At 47.8% G+C, this 25,040-nt stretch overlaps 1 protein-coding gene across 4 annotated transcripts in view; it reads right to left on the bottom strand.

Annotated features, from left to right (window-relative positions):
* Positions 1–738: 738 nt before the first annotated feature.
* POLR3E (polymerase (RNA) III (DNA directed) polypeptide E (80kD)) overlaps positions 739–25,040 on the bottom strand; it is a 25,744-nt gene continuing 1,442 nt past the window's right edge. Inside the window, exons 2-20 of one of the 4 annotated variants that reach the window (XM_010159617.1) lie at positions 24,117–24,167; positions 22,728–22,805; positions 21,353–21,468; positions 20,735–20,817; positions 19,921–20,028; positions 19,395–19,444; positions 18,977–19,096; positions 18,287–18,372; positions 17,233–17,277; positions 17,057–17,148; positions 16,183–16,303; positions 14,544–14,625; positions 12,086–12,145; positions 10,946–11,103; positions 10,607–10,671; positions 8,584–9,080; positions 3,977–4,054; positions 2,945–3,070; positions 739–904 (exon numbers count right to left, since the gene is read on the bottom strand). In XM_010159617.1, coding sequence (XP_010157919.1) covers positions 848–904; positions 2,945–3,070; positions 3,977–4,054; positions 8,584–9,080; positions 10,607–10,671; positions 10,946–11,103; positions 12,086–12,145; positions 14,544–14,625; positions 16,183–16,303; positions 17,057–17,148; positions 17,233–17,277; positions 18,287–18,372; positions 18,977–19,096; positions 19,395–19,444; positions 19,921–20,028; positions 20,735–20,817; positions 21,353–21,468; positions 22,728–22,805; positions 24,117–24,167 — 2,073 coding nt within the window. In that variant the 3' untranslated portion in view covers positions 739–847. The remainder of the gene's footprint in view (positions 905–2,944; positions 3,071–3,976; positions 4,055–8,583; positions 9,081–10,606; positions 10,672–10,945; positions 11,104–12,085; positions 12,146–14,543; positions 14,626–16,182; positions 16,304–17,056; positions 17,149–17,232; positions 17,278–18,286; positions 18,373–18,976; positions 19,097–19,394; positions 19,445–19,920; positions 20,029–20,734; positions 20,818–21,352; positions 21,469–22,727; positions 22,806–24,116; positions 24,168–25,040) is intronic. The other 3 variants (XM_010159618.1, XM_010159619.1, XM_010159620.1) reach the window with 3 other exon arrangements.

Here is a 25,040-nt window from a genome sequence, read left to right as displayed (position 1 = left end):
ACGGAGCAGGTTCAGCTTCCGTTGCTTCTTGGACAAGCAGCCGGCGGGGCAGGACTGGCCTGCGCCATGAGGTGTTACTAAAACTTACACAAAACGGGGGTTCTGCATCGGGGCCGTGTGATGACCGCAGGCAGCTGGATGCCTTCGGGAGGTGCCCTCGGTGACTGACTCTCCTGCGTATGGTGAAGCTGAGCTCCTTAAACCAACCCCCCACTGCTCAGCCCACCCCAGCAGTCACTCCGCGGCTGCTCCGTGCGTCCGTGCTTTCCCCGACGGCTCCTGGCGCAGACGGTCGCTGTGGCATGGCGCTCAGATGGTGCGTTTGCTGTGGCACGGCGCTCAGATGGTGCGTTGCCTCCACGTCCCTGGCCTGACGCTGCCGCCGCCGTGACACTCGTGCGTGAAGGGGCTGCCGGGGCTAGTAGAGTGCTCGGACGGAAGTGGGAGCATCTAGGTACGTAACAAAACCTGGGATGTTTGTAAACAAGTTTAATTTATTGGCGTTACTTACAAAATAAAGTATTGGACTGTGATTTTCCATCATGTCTGCATCAGTATATGGTTTTATTTTTGATAATGAAACAGAATGAGGATTGAAATACACTAGAAATCCCAGATTAATCAGCCTGCAGACGGGGTCCCACGCTGCCCTCCCAGCTGCTCTCGTGCTTAGGCGGACATGGCAGCGCGGGCGTTTTGGCCAGCGACTGTCTGCAATGCCCACGTGCCCCCAGGTCGGTCGGATCCTGTCCCACGCTCCCAAGGCCGCGGCATCGCTCTCTCTCTGCTGCCCGCTGCAGGTTTCCTCTTCCTTCCTGGAGATGGCTTGAAACTGCCACCGCCGCTGTCAAGACTGCACCGTCCCCTTAAGATACCACATGCCACCGTAGCTCACGCAGCAGTCCTGGGGAGAAAGGGAAAGGCCGTGAGGTGTGGGGAACCGCGGCCTGGCCCTGGGACAAGAGATGCGATGGGTGACAGAAGTCTCTCTGGTGCGCAAGGCGGAGCAGGAATCCAGAGCAGCAGGTTATCGCCACCCTGAAGTCCAGACGGCTTAAATGAAGGTGAGAAAGACAAGGAGAGGGTTGCTGAGAGGCCAGGGGGAGGATAAGGTGCTGCCAGCAAGAACCCAGCCGTTCCGGGGAGAAGTCGGGGATTGCGCAGAAGCCAGCTCAGGAAAGGCCACGGGGAGCAGAGGGGAAACGCAGGCTGAAGCTCCAGAGACGCCGTGGGAACGGGATGGATCGCGAAGGCAGTCACCTGCCCTGAAGCCTTTTAAGGCCGAGAACAACGTTCTGCGACACTGAAGCGTCAAACCTCGGCCCGTGCTTCGGTGGTCGCACGTCTGCTGGGCTGGCAGCGGGGAGGCGCACAGCAAAGCTCAGTGTGCGGCTTTTCCTGTGGCTCATCTTGTTCCTGTGAGCTGAGCCCCAAGTCTCCTGAGTTCTGAGCTAACGGTCTCTTGCTTTTGCTCCCCCTGCCCCGTGTCGGTCACGCAACACCAGTACTGCTACGGAACGGCCGCTCTGGAGCGTACAGCGAAAACACTGCGAAGTCGCGGGGCTTGCACACCTCAAAAACGAGTAAGAAGTTAAGTGTGGAGGGTAGAAAGAGGGTGTGCAGACTTGATCTGTAGCTGCAAAAACGCAAACCCGTCCCTCTGTGCATAACAAAGGAGCACACGCAGGTGGGGCACAGGAGACAACCAATCCAATTCCGTTCAAAGAGGAATCCAATCTCCTGTGGCTTAAAGAAGCCCGAGAATCCTACTTCATTAAATCATACTTCTAGCTTCTCTTTCAGAAACAGGTGATTTCACGTATTTGTGTGACAAATGTATTCAGGGCAAAGTCTGACACAACAGACGCTGGTCGCACGACTGCCTGGTGGCGTACGTAAAAGCAGTACCCAGTCCTTCGGGGGAAGGTGTTTTTTCTAGAAACACCTTGTGTGTTAAACCGCAACAGCACCATGAAAACCGAGTGCCGATCCAGATGCTCCAGGAGAGCTGTCTCCCAGCTCATCGACTTGCTTGGCCAATCTCCCAGCACACCCAAGCCCCATGGAATTCTCTCTAGGGGGCAGAACTGTCTGAGCTAAGGCGACCAGATGCTTCCAAGCAAGACCAGTTTGCTCTTTATGACTGCCACACGTCTGTGAGTTTTCAGCTACGCTACTGTCCGCTGGCGGATCCCAAAGCAGTGAAGTGCCTACGCTCATGTCTCACTGAGGTGAGTGACAGAGAGCGACGGCCCAGCAGCGATGACTAAAGCATGACATTAGTTGGCAACTTTCTGCATCGCTTTTAAAGCTTGTCATCATGGCCTGTGTGGTCTGTACCTGACACCTGAAACGTCTTTAGCACGTAAATGGTGCACCTTCCAAGACAGAGATGAAAGGATTCCAATAAACACTCACAGTGAGATGTTAGTAGTGTTAACTACTAGTTAGTAGTGTTAACTACTACTATGCCTGCTTGTTTTGGCTGGGGTTTTGCTGCATTTCCTTGTGAGTCTGTGCCACTTGTGCTCTTCAGCTTCAACCAAGAGCAGCCAGCTGGGGAATGCAGAACACTGCAGAACCCTCCCACCTCCTTAATGTTTAACTCCACCTTACTTAAAACCAACTGAAGTATCCCATTTGCTACACTGCATTCTCTGCTGGCCCACGCTGACAAAGATTTGCTGCAACAACACAAAGTAACGCATGAGTCGCAATCACTGCTCCTTTGAGAGAAAGGAGGTAGGATGAGACAAGACTACGTTTACGAAAACAAGCTGAAAACCAGGCTTTGTCCACATTCCAACAACTGTTCCGTCATCCTGATCGTTTGTCACATCCTTATTGTTTGTCAGTTCAAGTTAAAACATGATCCTTTGCTCCAACCAAGCATTAAAAATTCATGTTTTAATTGCATCAAACCCACGCCAGAACAGAAACTTACCTTTAACACTCTATCCACCTCCTGCTTGTTTAGATCCTCCCCACATTCCTGGCTCAGCTGATTCTGGATGACATTCCTGCGCACTCGGTAGTTTTTCGAAAAGATTTCAAGCAAAACTTGACGATGCTTTAGAAGAAAATGTATCGTAAGCACAAAGAGAAGAACAGCTTTTTCCATCTTTCTGTATCTCAGAGCTGCATGTGCCTTAGACTGGACAAACCATTCACTGAATTACATCAGAGGATTGTTGCTTCGCAATCCCACAACCATCTCACACACATCTGCTCTGTAGCAGGGCCTCCAAGGGCCCTACAGGAGTCTCTCCACACCCCGTGGCAGGATCTGCCCCTCTCCTGCGACGTGGGGCACCTCCACAGGCACAAAAACATGCTGAAGAAGGGGCTGCAACACAGTCCTCTCAAATGCTTCCGCAGGAGTTCACATAGCCCACTCCAGCCAGGAGGCTGGACACTGCTCGACTCGTTCTTACAAAGACCGGTTTAGATCACGGACACAGGAGTTAACAGTGCCCATCCACATCTTGTTAGGGGCCTGCCCTTTCACTTCATTTGCTCTGACGGCAATTACAACTCAGGAGATGCTCACAGACACTGCAATCTTCTCCTGTTCTAACTACAGACAGATACATCAGGTAACATCACCCTTTCACCTCTGGTTAATGTTGCATTACCATCAAAGAAAAAAAAAAGCACTAGATCTGGTGTGCAGTCTGCACTGCAGAATCCTCTCCTCACGCCTTCGGAATTATCTGTATGCCACTGAGCTGCGGACAGGTCTTACCAACATAGGATGTTGGCTGTGCTCACACTGCCTTCTCTTGACCCAGCAATGATCACCCTGTGAGCTCAGAGCTTCCTCTCAGCTGCCAACAGGAGGTACTGAAAACAGGACACTTAGCAGGGAAGGAGGAAAACGACCTGCTGTACCACTCCCAGAAACCCAAATTCAAACAATGCCAAATGCTCTATAAACTTGTATTTGGGAATGTCACTTGATCTTTATGATCTTTACCTGATCATAAGTGTCACCAGCTTCCCAAAGCGCATAGACCTTCAGCTCATCTGGTGAAGCAGCAGTCTGTGGAGGAAACTGAGAACAAGAGGCTGTTAAAAATAACCATCTGTTTAATGAGTTCTGCTTAACGATGCTGTGATGCGGTATCCCTGGACACCTATTACTGAATCAAAACCATTGTTGCTATGCAGTGAGAACTGCTGAAACAACGTAAATGCCTCTCCCGTTCCATGCTCGAAGGGGTGACTTTGCTCTGGCAGCCCCTGTGCCTGCTCAGGCCCGGCCCGGCGCCACACACCTCGCAGGCCCCAGTGACTTCAAGAGGAAAACCACCTGTATCAAACCTGCCCTGCCAGGATCCTGTGGCACACAAACCCCAAATTAACGAGGGGGTCACTGTGGTCTAGGGAGTAGGGCGAGCACCATGGTACCCTTGACACGCCCGAGCCACGTCTGACTGATGCTTCTGGTCACGGTGGGGTCACCCGCAGCAGTGCCACGGGCCCCGTCTGGCACACCACCGACCACTTCGGAGCTTTACATGGCAACCTCCGGGCATCCTGGGACCCTGTGAATTTTGCAGGCAGACAGTTTCCCCTTGGACAGGGGCCAACCACCACATACCAGAAGACCAGTCTCAAGGCTGGGACCTTAACTGGTGTATCACAGTGAGATGTCTAGGTCTTTCCTGTCGGCATTGTTGGCTACTGCACCATCCAAAGCAGTATTCAACTGAGAGCACCCAGTGCACTGCACGGTCCTGCTGAGGGTTTCTACATTCACAGTGGCAGGTTTTAGAGATTCAGCCTCTATCCTGTATTTATCTGCTTCACTAATCCCACGTCAGCATTCCTGACAGGCTGTATTTGTCACCTGTTTTGGGGCAGACTGCACTCCAGAGGACTGAATGCTGATGGACAACAAACCAGACACTTGCTCATTTCGGGCCCCAAAGCCAAAGTGATTCGGTTGGTTTGTTTGTTTCCCATGTGCCAAACTTGAGAAATAAACTTGTTTTTTCTGAGGCAGAGGCCTCACACCCCTGCATACAGGAAGGAGCACAACTGACTCCCCTCCATGCCCCAAATTCCTAAAAGAAATTAAATCCCATCCATTTGCCTTAATGTTTCCCCTTGGAGCAGTAACTAATGAGCAATGCTGGAATATGCCTTTGCTCCTGACATGTCTCTTCCTGCCTGTCACCAACAATCTATTCTTTGCTAACCACCCAGACAACCTAAATCTGTCATCTGTGAACAGCCAGTCCTGATTGTCCCAGTATCCCTCGCTCTGGGCTGATGGTACACACCAAACCTTTCTTCCCAGCCCCCCTTACACCGCACCAGAAGACTTCGGCATCAAAGTGAAAGATCGGCCCTTCCCCTCACGCTCTGCATCTCATCTTACTGCAAAGGGAGGTGGTGTCCACGGGAGCTGCCTGGTGGGATTAGCACCTTTGGCTCTCCTGTTGGTCCACACGGCAGGAATATAACCAGGTTTTACACCTGGTTTAGAGCCAGGATTCAGGTTTATTAGGCTCAGAACATCTGGCACAGTTCTCGTAAGGTCACTCATAATATCCCTTGCGTGCTTCCAGCACAGGTAAAATAAAATACTTTAGCTTTCCTCCAGAGACAGGCTGCAGCAGGAAGGCAAAACGCAGGATACTGGGAGCACCCAGCCACAGCTGCCTTGCTGGAGAGTCACTCAACCAGAGTGCAAACTCCTCCCGCCTCAGCCCCAAGTCTGAAACGCAGCTAAGTTAATCTGGCCATTCCACGAGGGAACAGCTTCCAAACCAACACAATACTTACTTGGGAAGAAAAACCCACCGAATCTCTCCTTCCCTCCAGTCTTACACTGCAAACACTGCACCCTGCTCACTCGCTTCTGTCGTACGGCCTGTCCACAGGCAGAGACACGCTGCTCTGTCCGAGCTGCTTTCCTGTCTCTCTGCCATTTTATGTTTGTGATCTTAATCTCTCCAGCTCCACCCTCAAACAGCTCTCCACTGCCTTCAAAATCCTTCTTTAAAAGACCTGCCCTCTGCCCCTTCCTGCTCTCATCTAGAGTGCATGGCTTCCAGTTGATCTGCTGCCTGGATCCCCAGGGCTGCCACGCTAAAACGGAAGCTTTTGGGGAGGAGCCCGTGGCTTTGGGATGTCTCACTCAAGCACTGAGCAACACCCCAAAAATAGCCACTGCTGGGCAGCCTCACACTACAGCTAAACCAGACTGAAAGGGGCTGAGCCTGCCAGGAGAAAACCAACCCTTATGAGCTGGGGTGATCCTCAAGGGAACTGCTGAGCCTGGCATCGGCAGCAGCCCACAAGGCTCGCTGCAAGCACAGGGCTGCATCCCTCTCCCGTTAGCCGGGCAGGATGCAGCGACGTTTCCGTCACTTCCTGAGGCCTCAGAAATATTCTCAAGATTTGGGCAGAACTGTGCTGCCCCACAGACCACCAGGGAGGAGCCAGGAGGAGCCAGCCACCCCCATGCACCCCCACCTGCCTGCAGGAAACGGGTGCAGATACTCAGGAGTGAGTCCACCCATGAGGCTGGCCGCAGGCTCGGCCTGCGCAGGCTCTGGCCGCAGCGCAGTGCCAGTGTGCCCAGGGTGCCTCTGCTCGCCCTCCCTGAGGGCGGCAGCAGCCCGCTGCACCCAGCTGCCTCTGCCCAGGATTCACTGTTCCCTTACCTGGGCTTTGTAGCTCCCACCTGAGGATGCTACAAAGCACAGGCGAGCACAGCACCCTGCAGACATCCCCACGGCCTCAGCTGCAGCCAGAGCCGGAGCGGCATCTCTTCTGACTCCCACAAACACCACTTATCTCATGCCCTGGGTGCAGCTGGTCAGCTTTATAATAAATCCTGCATTCCCCCAGTAACGTTTAAATTGCCATTTTCAGCCACATATTTTCTATAATAGGGCAGCCCATAAGCCAAGAGTGTCTTCACCCCCTACAGAACATCATTTTAATTACCTCAGATCATTGATTTTTATCACCAAAGCCCTTTCAATTACAGAAAACTAATGAGCAACTATGAAATCCCACACTAAACAACCCTCCAGGCTTCCCCCGAGCTCAGCCATCCTCGCTGCACTCTGACAAAACTGGCCAGGGGAACAATCAAGAAATACCGATGTGTATGAGCCCACACAGAGAAGAAAAGCAGCCCTGGCACCTCTGCCATCTGCCCAGAACATCGGGGAAGCCTGAGGGTAACAGTTTACATAGCTGATAACAGCACAGGCTTACACAGGCTCCTCTCTCAAATTCTGCAGTCCATTCTGGGTCAGCAGAACTAAAACTCAGAGGAGACCTCCATCAAGAGACGTTCCAGTGACCACTGCTACATCTCTGCAGGTCTCCTCTGACAGGCTTTCCAGACAGAAGGAAGTTTCCAACGACCTCTCTTTGGGAGGGCTTTATTTTGGTTGGTTTTTGAAAAAACAGAAACTATCCCACTGTCACTCCTCACAGCCTTTAAGCAGAGAGTGGACAGAATGATTCCCCAAATCCCCAGATTTCCAAAGCAAGAAGTCCCAGTCCCAAGGAAGAGAGCAGTGATGACCCCAGCTGCTCACCACCAGCACGGCCCAGGCACACGCTGCACCCCTGCGAAGGAGAGCCCGGACAGTGCCGAGGCAGTTCCAGGCAAACACCACCATGGGACTCAGAAGCTGTCAAGAGAAAGCAGGAACTACCAAAACTGGTGGTCTCCCTAGTGGCATTTCAAGTCTGTTCCCAGGTGCCGCAACACGTACTCTGCACATGACTGAATATGCCATTTCTGCCCCCCGCCAGCAACCCTTATTGCTGAGCTGGGTTTCAGCTCCCATGCTGCAGGCTCTCGTCTGCCTGCCTGCTTCCTCCTCTTTCCAGCAGTTTGCATTTCTCTTCCTCTCTCCCCCAAGGCAGCTGACTCCCAAGCTCTCTGGTTGCAGCCCAGCCAGCACCGTCAGATGTCTTGTAAGATTAATTTCCTTTTAGGCTCTTTCCCATGATGCCAAATTCCTTTTCCTTTCTTAAGCTGTCACAGAAGCCTGTCCCTGTCTCACGCAATCACACACGTCATTTCCATAAAGACACAGACACCTCTGCACAGTCTAGGAGGGCCTGACCAAAGAAATCTGCTGCAGACGTGGTCTGTGGCTTCCCAGGGGGCTGTGCTGGGTGTGCCTCGCCACTCCCAAGCACTCGGTGCCACTTTTCCTCCCCGGGCTGCATCCTGTCCCTGAGAGAAGGAGCTTGTGCAACTCCGAGAGAGCCGATGGGAATCTGGGACTGCCTTAGATGGTGTTAACAGGAGCAAGCTGGGACAGTTAGTCACTGCAGCCCAACAGCCTGGACCTGCAAACAGAGCCGCAGGGACAACTAAGCTACGCAGCACACCACTGAACAACGAAAGCAGAGTGCAGGGCCCGCCAGACACAGGGCACCAGACAAACCTCCAGCAGCTTCAATACAGCCAGTACTGGACTCTGAGCACATCTGTTCTGCCGGTCCCTCAGCACAGGACACAAACATTTCACAGCGCAGATGTTTAACTTCCCCCCCAATCCCTCCTCCCAGAGTACACCCAGGGAAGAACATACTTACAGGCACCAAAATCTGTTTACAGCCAGTGTCCAACACCATGTCCTGTAACATTTTGTCCGAAATGCCACTGAACAACGTATGTCCTGGAGGCAGACTGGCTAAGTGAAGGTTAAATAATCGTTTAAGTTCACTCAGGGTGAGTACAAATTGTTTCTTAAATGTTGAGGACACAAATGCCTTCAGTTCTTGGGCTACCCGGTCAATGCAGCCTCCAGGCAAGTGGCCGTTCAATGAGTCCGTGGAGTCCTCCTCTGCATGGAGACCGTTGGTAATGCCGTTGTTCATGCCCTCATAAGCCGAGGTATCCATCGCCTCCTCATCACTCACAGGCTCCTCTTTAATGCGGATATTGGAAACATCCATCTTGGCTGAGGTCTCATTTGATTTCAACTCTGCCTTTTGCTTCTGGAAGTCCTTCTCCAGCTGCCCATAGTTCTGCTTCACTTTTGCTTTAGCCATGTTGACCCTTTGCTCCCCAGAAACCAGCAACGGATGAGCTAGTAAGAAACAAAGAGATATCCTAAATCTCACCAAGGCTCCCGTCCTGCAGAACGTTTCTTGAAGGTCTCAGTGAAATAAACCCAGGAAACATCATCTGCTTGTGAAACCTAAGGCATAAACCCATTTTTTAAACTAGATTTTATTTCAGTTTGGGGTGGTGGGTTGGGTTTTCGTGTGTACATTTGTTTTTTTAAAAAGACAATCATGCTGACAATTGTAAGCCAGATGCCTGGAGAAGAGCGTTCCTGAAAAGGAACCTGAAGCAAAGACAAAGTGCATTTGTTCAATCACTAGGGCCTTTCCCACAGTCATCAGACCAGTACACAGGCTGCTTGCACATCTCTGTGTGTGACCCAAATGCTTTGCTGCCCAGTAACTAGTATCTACTGTGTCTTAGTGGCCGGTGGGGCCTGCTGCGAGGGCCAGCACAAGGATGTCCTGCAGGTACAGCCAGGAGCGTGAAGGGGTTAACAGTGAACCTGAACACCCTTTTATCATGAGATGCACAGTATGGGAGCCTGAGACCCTCTTCTTTGTCTTATTACCCAGTGATGGGGAGAAAGGGACAGGAGGCAGTCCTTGCACATGCAATCCTGCACCTCTTCCTGCCCTCTCCACACTCAGCGATCCAAAGGTGAAAGGAAGGGGCGTGTTGGCACCAGAGAAAACTAGTCTCAAAGCCAAGGGAAGAGGTGCTGTGTTTAAGGCAAAAGCATGCACAGCACACATGCTGTTATCTTCTCTGCTGTTAGGCTCGCTAATCCCCTCCAAATAACCCAACATCTAATCCTTCCAAGCAGATCAGACACAGGGCATTGAAATGGATTCATACGCTCATTTGTCAGTTCTGCTTATACTCTTCATTTGCTCCGGTGTCTGGCAAGGAGCCAACCGCCTAGTTAAAACTCTCTGGAATCTCAAGTTTTCACAATCTTTTAGGATTAGGAAGCAGCTACTTTAATACTCTCACCGGCAACCGTGGTGAAGGATGTCAAAAAGAGACAGCTTCACACCTCCTTACAGCCCCTGCCAAACACAGTAATTGCTCAGCCCTCAAACACACCACCCGTGCCCAGTGCAAGTCAGGGGAAATAAAAAACCCCACCTCATGCACATTAGCTTGCAAAGTGAGAGGTGAGACTTACTTGTGCACTGGCCCCGCCCTCGACTCAGGAGCCCTTACATCCTTAGACCATACAAGCTGCCTTAAATGAAAAAGTGGGTAACAAAACTAGCTGGTTTTACACTGCCGAACAGCAAGTCCCCAGTGCCAAGAAATCCTCCCTGCTCTGCTACAAGGATGCTACAGTAAGCTTGAGTCACCCCAAGACCTGTGATGTTGGTACAGACCAAGATCTGTCTCAAATAATCCAGAAGAAATTGCAAGAAAGGAAAAATATTAAAGAAAACAAGACCAGTCCCCATCATGTTCAAATCCACAGAGGAACTCCAGAACATCACCCAGGAAGGAATATGGAGGGGTGCATGTGCTTGAAGATGATCCAAGCACAATTCCATTTACCTGATTGTGCCTCTTGTCTCTTTGGTGTCAAATGCTCCTTTAAGAGATTATAGACCTTTTCTAACCTGAAAGACAAAATACACCAGGGCGGCTTCAGCTGTTAGGCCTGGATGCAGCCATGCCAGCTGCAGCCATCAGCTAGAACATCCAATTTCTCTAGGGAGCCAAGGACCAGGAACGACCCGAATGGTGCAGTGACACCCCCCACCCCACTGCCTGGTGACTGTCGGGGAAACCTTCAAGCCCATACAGATCCAACTATCTGTCAGTGTCTACAGATACGCTGTACTACACAGTTCTGGTTTTAGCTTATTCCCCAAAATAAAACAAGTCATGTACTTGGCCTGAATGCCCATCCACAGCATATGTTGCCTCTGAACTATATCTGGATGCTTCTTAACAAAGTCTTCATCATAAGGGAGCATGAACTCCCAACCTTTGTTTATTCTCGCCACAGACATGTGCTCTAGGAAGTCTTTCACATCTTCGGGGCAAAGCTAAAAGAAAAAGCATAAATAACACAGAAGTTACTTTACATCGGACGTTTGCAGCCATGGGCAGTGTTCCACGCTAATCTGGTATGTATGGGGCACCTCCATGAACACACGCCCAGCTACGTCAGAGATGCTCATCCTTCTCTGCAGAACCAACACTTTCACACAACGTTAAAAGAACAGGACTTCAGAGAGCAGTGGTGATTAACCACCTGAGAGTCTGATAGTTCCTGGCATGTTTTATGAAGAAAAGGGAGTTTCCAAACTGAGAAGAAAAGGCTCTATTGTGAAGAGAAGCATATTCTACACTGATGACCTTATTTTAGAGCTGCAGGTCAGACATGCTGCACCTACACGTGCACAGCTGTTAAGCAGCACTGAATCTTACGTTCTAAAACCAGACGGTCTGTGCATAAACTGACTCCTGTCTTATCCTTTTACTGCATTTTAAGGAAATATTTTTTGTCCTCTTTACTTAATCTTTCTCATTCATTTGCCAGTTTTAACACAACATCTGGGTGCCTGAGCTGCTTTAAAGCTATTATTCAACACTGACAAGTGGCCAATACCCACACAAGAGCTGCTCTTTTGCAACACACCCAAAGCAGAGCAGCTAGTGTGGGCAGCACGAGCACTCATCTGCTCTGGTGCACAAACAGTCAGCCTAATTCAAACTGGGTTTGCCTTTCCACTGACACAGATGAGCGGACAAGATGCATTCCAGTGGCTCAGCTACAAGGACAGTCACATCCTGTAGTCATCATAACTGTGAGAGCTGCTCAAAACATGTCTGAAAAGAGTGTGTATCTGTACCCGTTCCAAAGCAAAGGCATGCTTGGTGAGCAACACTGCAAGTCAGCAGTAATGCAGATGTTGTGAACCTGAGAAAAGGCTTGCAGCAGCATCCACTACCAACCTGCAGACAATGCCAACACTGACCATCAACTTCTGATTTAGGAAGGAAAAAACACCACCCAACACTCACCTTTGTAACTGCTGCCACTTCTTTTCTCACCACCCAGCGGTCCTGTGTGAACTTCCACATCTAGATGGGAACAAAGGAGACAACCTAGTAACTGTACTTAGCAGTTGCTTTACTGAAATTGCATTAATGACCCTTTTCAGTAATGTTACCAGAAAAATGGGAACCCGATTCCTTTCAAGAACGTGGAAGTAGGTGATTCTCGGCCAGGTAGTGGGAAAACACTTTCTGGCCTCTTCTGTCCCCAAATGACCATGAACACAGTATTGAAAGCTTTGATAGAACACAGTTTGCCTTGGTGAACCTGTGACTACAAAAGCTATAAAGACTCTCTTCAACTCAAATTTCATTTAGCTTCAAAAAAAAAAATTCCACTGCAGTGTTGCTGGGACTCCAGAAGCCACACCTGAGGCTCAGCTCTCACATACCTGATCACCAACCTAAAGAAACCCTTCATCCACTTCTGTTAAGGTAGGGGCCTGTAGAGGCTGATGACTGTTGCCTTTCTGCAGCACACAGCCCCCTGGAAAGTGCCTGTTCCCTTCTTCAGCGCACACTGCTGTCACACAGTTCTGCCGAGGCGGCCTCTCACTCCTACTTGCTCCCAGGCAATGGAAAAGCTAGGTGGTCTGCAGAGCAGCTCCCAGTAACATCTCGAGAGGCAGCTGCTGAGGACAGGCTAACAGGGTGCATGAGGGCTTGGCCAGAACACTGTCTGAACATGCCCTTTAATTTCTTCCTGTCTCCATTTAAATAGACTACAACCTCTTTTAGTCTGTGCGTGCTAATAACGCTGCGAAGAATTCAAAAACTCGTTACTGCCAACTTCTTCCTGCCCTACGACGTCATGTAGGCATCCTTCTCTCTGTCCACAAACACACAAAACCACCACGCTCACTTTAGGGCACAGGGCACTGCTGTTTTAAAGGACAAAAAGCTGCTCTCCAAAGAAAGTAGATCGATTGGCTCTCCTCGCATGCAACTCCGAGGCAGCCGTTGCTCATTAGGCCCTTTACCCTCAACGCGAGCCAGTGGTGCTCACGTCCTCTGAATTTATTAAGTGAGAATCTGGGGAAAAAGACAGAAGCTTTCAGAAAGGACACAAATTGCTCTTCCTCCTGCCCAAAGTACAGCATGGAACAGGTGGACACTAATTAAGTCGCTATTGGCCATAGATACTTTTTAACCTTATTAATTACTTTACACAAATCTATACAGCGAAATAAAGTTCACTTTTTAAGCTACACCACATTTTGACCACAGATGCCATACAGCATTGCATACTACTCCTGAGCCTTCTGACCAGACATTTCACTTTGTCTGAAAGCCAGACATATCGATGCTTTCTACTGTTTAACATTTTTTCCCTGTTGTAGAGCTAATCAGCAAATTACTTGCCTTTTAGACCAACACAGATCCATTTCTCATGCAAGGTACATTTGACATAATTCACATGCAAATAATTGATCTTTACATCTTAATCACTACAACACTACCGCTTACTTAACTGAGCGTAACAATTTCTGGCCCCTAGAACTTTACACACAACATGCCACCTAATCTGCTGCGTCCTAAAGACTTAGGTCACTGGGTCACATCTGAATCCCGGTCTCCATACGGCAGTGTCTTGGGCAGACACCACAGCACAATGAAAACTCAGTCTCAGTCACCATCAGTTTTATCTTACACGAGTACTGTATCATCCTTACAGTCTCTTGCACAGCACGCTCCTGTTCAGAGCTAAATCTCCTAAGAAAAACTTTGCAAACAAGGGAAACAGTCAGGTCTAACTGAAAAAAAATGAGACCAATGCACCTGTCAGCTTCTCTTTGATGGGTGGAAGCCACAAACTGAATAGGAACTTAGGAATGACTTAGGAACTTAATTCTTTCCATGGTTAGCAAAAATAAATACAATGCAGAGGTTGTTCCTTTCTGCTGTGGCTACGTGTGCGTTTACAAGACCTGTATTCATTTCAACTTCCATGTGCATCTACTCCTCACAAAAGGTGCCTGGGAACAAAGTCATTCCATTGATCAGGAGCTCTGGGGAATAAAGTCCTTTTTAAAGATGAACAGTGCAAACCCAGGGAGAACAAGGCTTTCCCATCCAGGAAACCTCACAGTCCTGAGCCCACAGAAATGTACCTGGAGAAACAAGCACTTTATTATCCAGTCTTGGCATCGCGAGGGCTGTGTGATAGTGGCTCTACAACATGTATTGGAAAGGGATGGCTACTGTTAATGACAGATTATCTGAACCTGCCAGCCAGCCACAATGTCAGTCTACACCAGCACTCCCATGACAGACTTGTAACAACACCTTCAGGATTAAAGTACAAATTATTTCTTTGGAGAAAACACCCTATTGCAGAGGAGCAGCTAAGTTTTGCAATGCTGCCACCTTCCAGCAAACCTCACCTCCATTTTTCTTTAAAACCCACACACACTTCTGTACTTACAACAAAGTCTCTCCCTCTACACAGCACTTCTGCAGGGACTCCACTATGTGGACTAGAAGTATCTTTTGGGTAGAGGACATCACTGTTAATTAAAAAGGAAGATGGATTAGTTACTAGGTATTCCAGAAAAATGGCATTGGTGAAGGTTAACGTAACAAACGTCCTCTCTGTTCTACACTTAAATTATACCTTTATCCAAAGCACGGTCTTCATCAAAGGAGTTAATATTGGTGTGATTACACCACTGCAATTACACTGGTGCAAAAAGGCTTACAGCAGCAAACCACAGCCTTGTGGCTAGCAGATGCGTGCAGCACAGGTACAAGCTCTGCTTTGTTCTTGCAAAGCCTATCCTCCCTTGGATCGGTGTAAACAAGACCAGAACAATCCTAAGGAATGCTCAGGCTAACCTGCTACACAGCCTTGAAGGCAGTATTCAGCCAAAATGCTGACATCCGGGCATAAGAGGTTTTATTTCTTTCCCAGCAATCAAGAGCTTAGGAGAACACTGCTGCAAAACGTCATGCTTGAACCAACAGCCCTGAGACCAACACCACCCTGTGTCCTTGCCTGCTTGCAAGACCAAGTGGATGACATTTGTTAGCATGGTCTCCAAATCCTCAAAGCAACCAGGTTCACGACCTTGGTCCCACCCAGTCCAAGAAATGGATCCCCTCTCCATTTAAAGCTCTGGTGTGTCACGTGCTGCTCCGTGCCCAACCATCCCAGACATGCCACATCCACTAAAGATACACACATCCTCCTCAGATGAGTAGCAAAGACTCATCTGTAGTATGAAAACAATCTGAATGCTAATATGCTGTCTTTTAACTTGCTTCCAGCTTCCTTCTGGAACGGCTGGAGGGCAGTGAGGGTTGCTGTAAAAACTGTTCACATCGCTAAAACGAGCCTGCATCACAATAGCTGAAACACATCCTGCTAACAGACTTGGGCTGGTGGCTGGTGCCACTCAACCTTAGCACAGAGAGCTATCCCAGAGACTAGAATTCTCTGCATGCAGTGCTCCATCCAGGTAAAAAAAAAATCCTACTGCACTTTAGACTCCAGTTCCCAGTGGGATGCTTTATCCTACTAAACAGGAGGATGATAGAGAATCCATTTCATGTGGTTCACTCAGCATGCCCCACTTGATTTATTAAGCAAGTAATGCCTTCTAGAGGGTAGCTTTGAGCTGACAAGAGCAGCATCCACTGGGGAATAGCACGGAGCACAAAGATCTTTCTTTGACTGGATTTAGCTAAGGAATACTACAGCTGACCTGTGTTTTATTTTCTGTGTTTGTATTTGACATGAGCCTCTGGAAGAATTTGGGACAGTCCTCTCACAAAAGAACACGAGTGAAGACAACATCAAAAAGCTGATGTAACTCAAGTGAAAATGCATCACTGCTCAGACATAATTTTAGCTGGGGTAGGTACTGATGTATTATCCTTTAACATCAGCCCTTTGAGTATCTCACTGCACTAAAAAGCACCAAGCATTAGACCAAGATTTTACAGTAGTGTGAGTTAAGAACATGGCTACTCTGGGACACAAGGAGGATGAGTATATAAACCCATTGTTCTGATCCTCTCCTTAAAGCAGAAAACCATGTCCCAGTAACAAAGACGAGCCTTACCTCTTCACCACCCAGTTTCCCTGGACCAGCATTGCCACCTGCTGTATACAGCGGAGAACTGCCGTAGAGTCAGTCCCAGAGCCCATTAAACTCATCAGATTTGCAAACGGCATGACCTTCACTGAAAGGCAAAGTACCCACCAGATTAAGGGTTTTTTCAGTGCACATGATGCAGACATAGATTTATAAATCTTGGATCCTATGACTTCTGTTGAAGTTCATGGTCAAAGCTGTATCTTAGAAAAAACCCCAAACCCAACCACCAAGTCCTCCCTCTGCACTACAGTCAGCATCTCTTCTACAAGTACCTGCTAGTGTTGCACTGAAGTTGATTAGCTTAACTGCTCTCAAACCAATGCATTAATAAAATAATACTAATTAAAAAATCTGCACCTTTGGCAATATTTGGGAACACCTGACAAGGCAGGAAGGCCCTGAGGCAAAGTCCTCAGGATTTGCCCTCATCAGACAGTAACAGACAAAATTTCCAGATAACGCTCAAAATGTGTGTTACTGAAAACTTCCCAGAAAATGCCAAAGTGCAGCTTGCTTCATTAACCTTCAGCTTCTAATTCATGCTCAGATCCCACAGTCCAGGAGATACCTGCCAAAACACATGTATTCAGAAAGCTATCATCAGACAGAAGTTATTCCAAGAGGAAGCTGACTGCAGACATACTGAGCAGCAGTCAGATCTGCTGTTACTGCTCTGCTCTGCACAGCAGGTCTTAAGGAAAGGCTTGGGATTTGGATTCTTCACAGAATCAGAGCGCCAGACAGAGGTGAGGTGAGAGAACTGGTACTGCTGGGAAAGGTACCTTATCTAAGGCAATTTGAAGTCACAAAGTATGAATGTATTACAAAAGTTACAAACCATTCTTCATGAGGATCTTAATCTGGTCAGCCAGGGGCAAAGTTCTCAGCTGGGCCATAGACAGCACATTGCTTGGAGCCACTGGTTTGTCACTGCAGAGAAACAAGCAGAGTTGCAGCCCATGAGAAAGAGTATCGTGCCAATATGGACTTTGAACATTCTGTATAAACACTTACTTATCTTCCTCTATGCTTGGAGGCATCAGCATCATTAAATATTCACTAGAAGAAAAGAAAACACATCCTTAAAATGCTTGTCTTGGGACTTCCCAGGTTTAAATACAGTTATTTCGTGCTTAGAGCAATCCTATTTCTGTGAATCTACAGAACATTAGCCTGGAAAGAGAGCTCTCCCCTTTTGTCTCCCATCTTCCTCTGTAAATTCACTATTGTTGACGTTCATCTGCCCAAAGAGAAGGGATGAAATAACTGGGGGTGAGAAGCCCAGCCCTCCTGCACAGAAGAGGTGTCCAAAGAGAGGAACTGCAGGAGTAAATACATTAACCACAGGTGCTCTGACAGCAGTAAGAGGGGCCACGTGAAGTCCTGTAGACAGAACCAGGCCATCAACCAGCAAAAAGTCTCTTCCACCCATGCAATTACCAGTGTCTGTGAGGAAAGAGTCAGATCGAAGACTTCTCAGAACACCTAGCACTGTTCCACTGCGATGTGAAACGCTACGAAAAATACACCCACACCATTAAACACAGAGCCTGCCACTTTCCTATTCCCTGGGCCAGGGCTGTGTCCAACTGCAGTGAAGCATTAACTGTTATCATCAGTATACACCATGGGAAGATTCCTGTCTAACTGCAGTCAGCAAGGAGCAACACCAAACAAGCTGAAGGAGTCTCAGGTGTCTCTCACAAATCACAACAGAAAATTCTGTAAGATTTGCAAACAACCTAAGTCATTGGCTTCAGAGCTTTAATTAATTTTAACCAAAAGGAGCTTTTACTTTACTTTTCCTTTACAGTGTTCGCAGTCTCAATAATGTGGGGTTGCGATAATCTACAAGAAGCTACAATCGCAAGTTTAAACAACTAGTTTTCATCTGAGAGTAGAGTAGAAGGAAACAAAGCAACCTGAGTAAGCTGAAGGCTAGTTTGTATTTTTTAAACAATTCAATTTTTATCATGAATTATCAAAGAGCAGACTGTTAAAGAATATACCTGCTTATTACTCTGAAAACAATCCCAACAAATCACTGCAATCCCCATCAAACCATTACCTGGGAGATTTAATTAACTCCGTGTTTTCAGCAAGGCCATGACCTTGACTAAATAAATACTGGCGCTCATGTTCAGAACGGCTATCCTGGAGATACAGAAAAAACCCAAGAGTCACTGCCACATACTGCAAACATGCAACATGCCAGAGATCCGGATTCCTCATTCCAAACTGTGACCGCCCTGTCACTTCTGCACCACTCGAGCACTCCACATCACTAACTGATCTTCTGCTTTCACCTTCCTGAATGATGCTCACGTGATGTGGGAACATTTCTGGTGCTGCGACTTCAAAATCTCCTGACAGACATGCACGTGGGGCAGACAAAATGGACTTTACTCAATGCTCAACTAACTGGGGTCCCCAAGTTGTTCTGTGTTTGGGTTTTGGTTTGTTTTTTCTTAACAAAGTCCATTTCATAACCCAAGACCTGCAAGATTGTTGTACTCAGACCCCCATTTATGTCTGTCCAACTCTCAGTTTTAAACCTTTTCCAGCGTGGAGACCCCAAAGCATTATCCAGCAGAGGAGGTACAGAACACTGCAGGCTCTGTTCAAGCCTACAGACCTACTTTTATGCATTATCTTTTGATGATTCCCTGATTCCCACAGGCCCAAGTTTACAAACATTCCTAGACTTGGCTGAGCCTTCAGGCTCAGACACCCTCCTTTGCAGCCAGCACACACCTACCTTCAAGCCATAATAATGCAGATGCACCCAGTGTTCTTCTGCTTGTCTCTTCTGCAGGAACTCATAGGACTGAACACGTCGTTGACGAGCTTGTTCAGTCTCAGGGCGGGAGAATCGTACCTAGAAGATTTGGGCATCATTAAATACAGCCCCAAAGTCCTTGAAACAGAACACCTGTAGTATTTATCTGGTACATAAGTAACAGAAACTAGGGGCTCTAGCTCAAATCAATCACTCCCTGCTGTCAGCGCCATCTTTACGCTTATGCAAGACATGCAAGTCCCTTTTGCTTCCCCCCTCCCAAGCCCAGGGTCACCAGGACTAGCTGATGCTTCCTGGCCTTTTATTTGGGTATGGATTGTCATGCTTTCTTGTGAACTGTTGCCTGAACTACCATAAAAAGGAAATTTGGACATACAGTAATTTGCTTAACATCATCTTCAGCTTCATCCTGGGAGGAATCACCACCTGCCAAAAACCACAACAGAATAAATACACCACTGCAGTAAAAAAGCCAAGGCCAAGCTGTAACTGTTTGGGGGTCCATGCAGGAAGAATAAACTACATAACCACGGACTGAATCCCAGCTTGCCAAACCATGGAATGTATGACAGCACCACACTGCTCCCTCCTGTCACAGGAGATACTGCTCCCACAAGGTTTGCAGGGCAACTTTCCAGTGGCAGTGGTGACACACGCCATGCTGCTGCCCTTTGACGCCACCCATCACCTCCCATCCTTCGGCCACTCCCCCACACTGTGCCCACAAAAGCAGTTATGCAGCTACAGTGAAAATACCACCACCGAAAATCCGAGGAATGGCCTTATAATCAGTATGTTGTTCTAATAAACACCTTCAGAATATAACGACTCTTATCAGTAAAATGATAGAGAGAACTTGTACCTCACCTCCCAAAAGAAAACACAAGTCACGGAGCACTTACCTTCATTAGCAGCTTCTCTTTCTCGGTGTTTTGCATCAGCCTTGTCCAAGTAGGTGAAGCTTGGCCTCAGCTGAAGAATTCCATGCAGCGGAGTCAGGTGAAGTTCACCTAAAAAAGAGAATTAACGTTGGTCAGAACTGGGTTTTTTCCCCACTGCTCAAGGACAGCACTTTTCAGCATCTCACATCTCTGTAAAGGCACAGCTTCGACTGAACATAAATACAGTAAAATGTAAAAAGGGATTGAAGTGAAAAATTGTGCCAGTGCTCAGGATTTCCAAGGGTATGAAAGACCTATTTCTGTAACTTTCCTTTTTGTGTTGACACAAGATCTTGCAGAGAGCCCCATTCTTGCTCAGAACTGATAAAACCTTCAGGAGACTCCTAGTACAACAGCCATCAGCGAAGACAATCTACATTATCTACACCTCACATGATCCTCAGATCAAAACTCTGATGGTGGTAGGAGATGACAGAGGGGCAAAAATACTGAACAGGAAGACGAAACAGACACAATTAGCTAGAGACTAATAAAAATAACAACAAGAAATGTATGCCCCAACTGTGTATTCTTTCAGGCCACCATGCACTGTTAAGATCCTGGAGGCATCTACAAACCCACAGGATTCTGACATCATATTTACAATTTTGCTACATCTTCTCAAGGACACTGGGGGCACTGATAAGGAAGAATTTTCCTTTCTTTGAAGACACATGAGTCAATTAAAACCTAGACTGAAGAACAACCAGGTCTTGTTTTAACCCTGAAATGAGCATGTTTCACTGACGTGAGGGATAAGCAAAAAAAAACATACCTTTTTTATAAACAGCAGCTGCATAGCGGGAAACATTACTCGCAGCTTGCGAAGAGCAGAAAGTCTGCTTGTCCATCAGCTTCCTGCAGACAGATGAATGCTGCGAGATTGTATTCTACAGGCTATATGGCACGCAGATGTTAAAGTCTGAAATCAGTTCTCAAAATGGAGCATCAATGACTGCAGCAAATACATACACTCATCTTAACAAGAAGGAATTCTTCCCAGAGAGGGTGGGGAGGCACTGGGACAGGTTGCCCAGAGAAGCTGTGGATGCCCCATCCCTGGAAGGGTCCAAGGCCAGGCTGGATGTGGCTTGGAGCAACCTGGTCGAGTGGAAGGTGTCCCTGCCCATGGTAGGTGGTTGGAACTAGATGGTCTTTAAGGTCCCTTCCAACCCAAACCATTCTGTGATTCTATGATTCTGTTTGCAATTCAGAATTCATGAAGCACACCAAAAATGTAGGTTACTTCGAAGAATTCTTGCTTTAGAACAGTGCCTAAAGCACCCCCCACAACTGTACAGCCCCTTGTTCTCACCTTTCCCTGAGGCCCTGGAGGACACCTATACATCTACGCTCACCACAGAAAGGAAATGAAGGCAAAGAGGACACCTACGAGGAATAGGTACTTGTTTCGTCTGTACACGTGCCATCGACATTGAGAGCAATCTGTTCTCCTTTGCTGCGACAGTAGTTAGGATTCAAAGTATCAATGGCCATTTCCAGTTCAACCTAAATCATATGAAAGGAAAGACAGCTAATTACCATGGCAGAACCCCGAACACGTCACGTAAAATTCAGTCCCACACGTGCTAGTATTTCCATAGGTTTATAGCAAATTTCAATAGATAAGCAGCATCATTCAAATCCACAGGGCAAACCTCATGCATAAAGTTCAGCATATATACGGGGTTTTGTAGGATGGGGACATTTAACAACAGGCTAGAGACATCTAAACTCCCACGTAAACGAACGGGAGCAGAGAGACAAGAGGATTTTAGGCAGCCTTGAAAAACACCTTCCCTACATTATCAGTCTAGGTCACTTACCAGTACAGACCAAGGGCACAAGCAATATCCTTCAAGCCTCCCTATCACTGAGGACGCATTCAGAATCTCTCAAACATAAGGTATGTTTCCTTCTAGCTTGGGTGCCAAGCAGTATGAAGGAACTATGTCCTCTTCAGGGGCCAAGGCCTCTACTGTGGCCAGTCTGGGACTACAGCACTTACCACTGACTTCATAGTTATTCCTGATGTGCAGAAATAAGCTCCAAGCTTTTAATTACAAGAACTATTCCCCCTCTCAAACTTTAAACTTCAGACAGATGTTCAAAGAGAAATGTTTTCCTGGTTGAAAACCAACAGTATTCGGGGCTGCATCAGGAGAAGTGTGGCCAGCAGGCTGAGGAAACGGACTCTGCCCCTGTGCTCTGCTCTTTTTGGATTTGCCATCCAGCTGTGGAACCCACATCAGAAGGATATCGACCGGTTGGAGCGAGTCCAGAGGAGGCCACAAAGATGGTCTGAGGGCTGGAGCACCTCTGCCATGGGGACAGGCTGAGAGAGTTGGGCTTGTTCAGCCTGGAGAAGAGAAGGCTCCAGGGAGACCTTATAGCACCTTCCAGTACCTGAAGGGGCTACAAGGAAGCTGGGGGGGACTTTTTACAAGGGCCTGTAGTGACAGGACAAGGGGTAAGGGGTTTAAATTGAAAGCGGGGAGGTTTAGATTAGATATCAGGAAGAAGTTCTTCCTGGAGAGGGGGGGGAGGCACTGGGACAGGTTGCCCAGCGAAGCTGTGGATGCCCCATCCCTGGAAGTGTCCAACGCCAGGCTGGATGAGGCTTGGAGCAACCTGGTCTAGCGGAAGGTGTCCCTGCCCATGGCAGGGGTTGGAACTAGATGATCTTTAAGGTCCCTTCCAACCCTTCCAACATTCTATGATTCTATGATAAAGCTACTTTTACAGATTGGACTGAAATGCTGACCAACCTTTTGCTGCTTTGGTTTTATCTTCGCTGACAGATGTGTAACATCATCATACGTCATGGAAGCTGGACGAATAGGATACTGGAAAAGAAATCCATTTCATAAAAACCCTCTTCATTTAAAGATCAAAGAACTTCACAGAAATTAATCTTCCCTGTTCCCTCACATGCAGATCCACTTACCAGATGGATATAAGACATCAAGAAAAGAAATTACTTGACTGATTTGTGAGTCATCAGGCAATGTGAGAGTATGAGCTGTTGCCTCCCGCCCCACACACCCCAAGTCCTCTGCTTTCATCATTACACAACCCCTTCCTGCCCCTCACATGCCACAAGAAAATGGTACCACACATCAGTCCAGCAGAAAAAGGCAGTGTTGGAAGCAATTAAAACGCCATCCCTCAGCGTTACCTCTCTGGAGAGTTATTACCTAAAATATTTGTGGGTTTACCTAAGTAGCGTTAGCTTACAGGACATGGGCCACGTGTAGGTAGCCAGGGCACCAGACCCAAGATTAGCTACATGGCTGTCTCTTTGGAATCGTTTGGGAAAGCCGAGAGGACAACGTGGTATCCAAATGAAATCTTCCAGCCACAGCTGCATCCTGCTCAGAGCTGCCATTTCTCCAGAACACCCCCAGGCCCCATCACTAAGCAGTGCTCACTCCCGATATGGAGCAACGGTGGGTGTCTCGCAGGCAAGGCTGCACGGCCTGGTCCACCACATCTGGCTGTCTCCAACCACACTCTGCTGACATGTGCTGTGCACAGGGTCTGTACAGGAGGCAGTGTGCTTGCCAGTGAGCATTGCTGGTTTATTACGAACATTTCACCCAACAGCCTCAAAAGACTTCCCATTTTGCAGATGGGAAAAGTGAATGACAAGGATAAAACAGCTACAGAAATCCAGTGGCAGAATTGGAAACAGACTTCTACCTTCCTAACATATTTCCACCTTCAATCACTAGTGAGTTTTATCTCCACAACACAGGGCAGCTCTTCTGACGACTCGCAGCCATTTACGAATACTGATGACGGTGTCTTAAACAGGGCCACTCCTAAAGAAATGTTTGCTTCGTGAGGATGGCAGAAATCAGTGATGACAGAAAGTGGCTACAAGACTGCAAATGTATCCAAAACACAGTAACAAGACATCATCTACTAAAAGCACTTCCTTAGGGTGGCTAAAGGGATCGATTTAATGACATGTCTGTGCCATAAATGACCACTGCTCTCTTGACAATGAATTAATACTAAACGTTTCAACAGACCGACACACAAATGGGCTTGCCTGTGTTCAAGATCTTGGCAGGCTGATGCACTAAGGAAAGTTACTGCTTATTGAATTTATTTTAAACAAACTATCACTGCATAAAAAGTAACTGAAATACCTGAAACAGATACAGCTTCTCAAGTAGACTTCTGGCCAGGAACACATCAATCTAAAAAGCAAAACAACAACTTTCATCAGATGTCACCTGTAATTGATGGAGCCTCAGATAAAAGCACAATCCCAGAGCTCAAATGCCGACAATTTTAGCCTTTCATAACAAACTAATATAAAACACATTCCTGAATCTGTCAAAGGTCTTCCCTCTGCTGATTATGACATGAAATTCTGCAGCTGGCCTTTTTTTAAAGGCCTCACTATGATGAGGCAGCAGACAGTGGCTCTAGCAGTGATTTTTCTGTCTAAGGAAATTTGGCAGAGAAATCTGAAATGAAAGAAGAAATATTTTTTCTGAGAGGCTGAAGTGAGCCTGTTATCACAGTTACAGAAAGATGAAGTTCTCTTGTTTGCAGTATGACCGAAAGATAACTTCATTGCTAGCATTCAGTCACAAAATCTTTCTGAATTATTGTATTGGGCTTGTGTGGCAAGGTTTTGATAGCAGGGGGGTTACAGGGATGGCTTCTGTGAAAAGCTGCTAGAAGCCCCCCTATGTCCGACAGGAACCCCCCCTATGCCCGACAGAGCCAGTGCCAGCCGGCTCCAAGATGGACCCACTGCTGGCCAAGGCTGAGGCCATCAGCAACAGTTGTAATGCCACTGGGATAATGTGTTGGAGAAGGAAAAAAAAACCAAGGAAGAGAAGGGATGGATCTTGCCACAGAGAGAGCAAGATGTGAGAGAGAGAAGTCTGCAGACACCAAGATCCAGTGCAGAGTGAGGGGGAGGAGGTGCTCCCAGCACCAGAGCAGAGATTCCCCGGCAGCCCGTGGTACAGCCCATGGTGAGGCCGGCTGTGCCCTGCACCCAAGGACAGTCATGGGGGAGCAAAGACCCGCCTGCAGCCCTGGGACGACCCCACACG

Source organism: Eurypyga helias, unplaced genomic scaffold, assembly GCF_000690775.1.
Source record: "Eurypyga helias isolate BGI_N326 unplaced genomic scaffold, ASM69077v1 scaffold7429, whole genome shotgun sequence".
Classification (NCBI taxonomy): domain Eukaryota; kingdom Metazoa; phylum Chordata; class Aves; order Eurypygiformes; family Eurypygidae; genus Eurypyga; species Eurypyga helias.
This window is presented reverse-complemented; position numbering and strand designations above follow the sequence as displayed.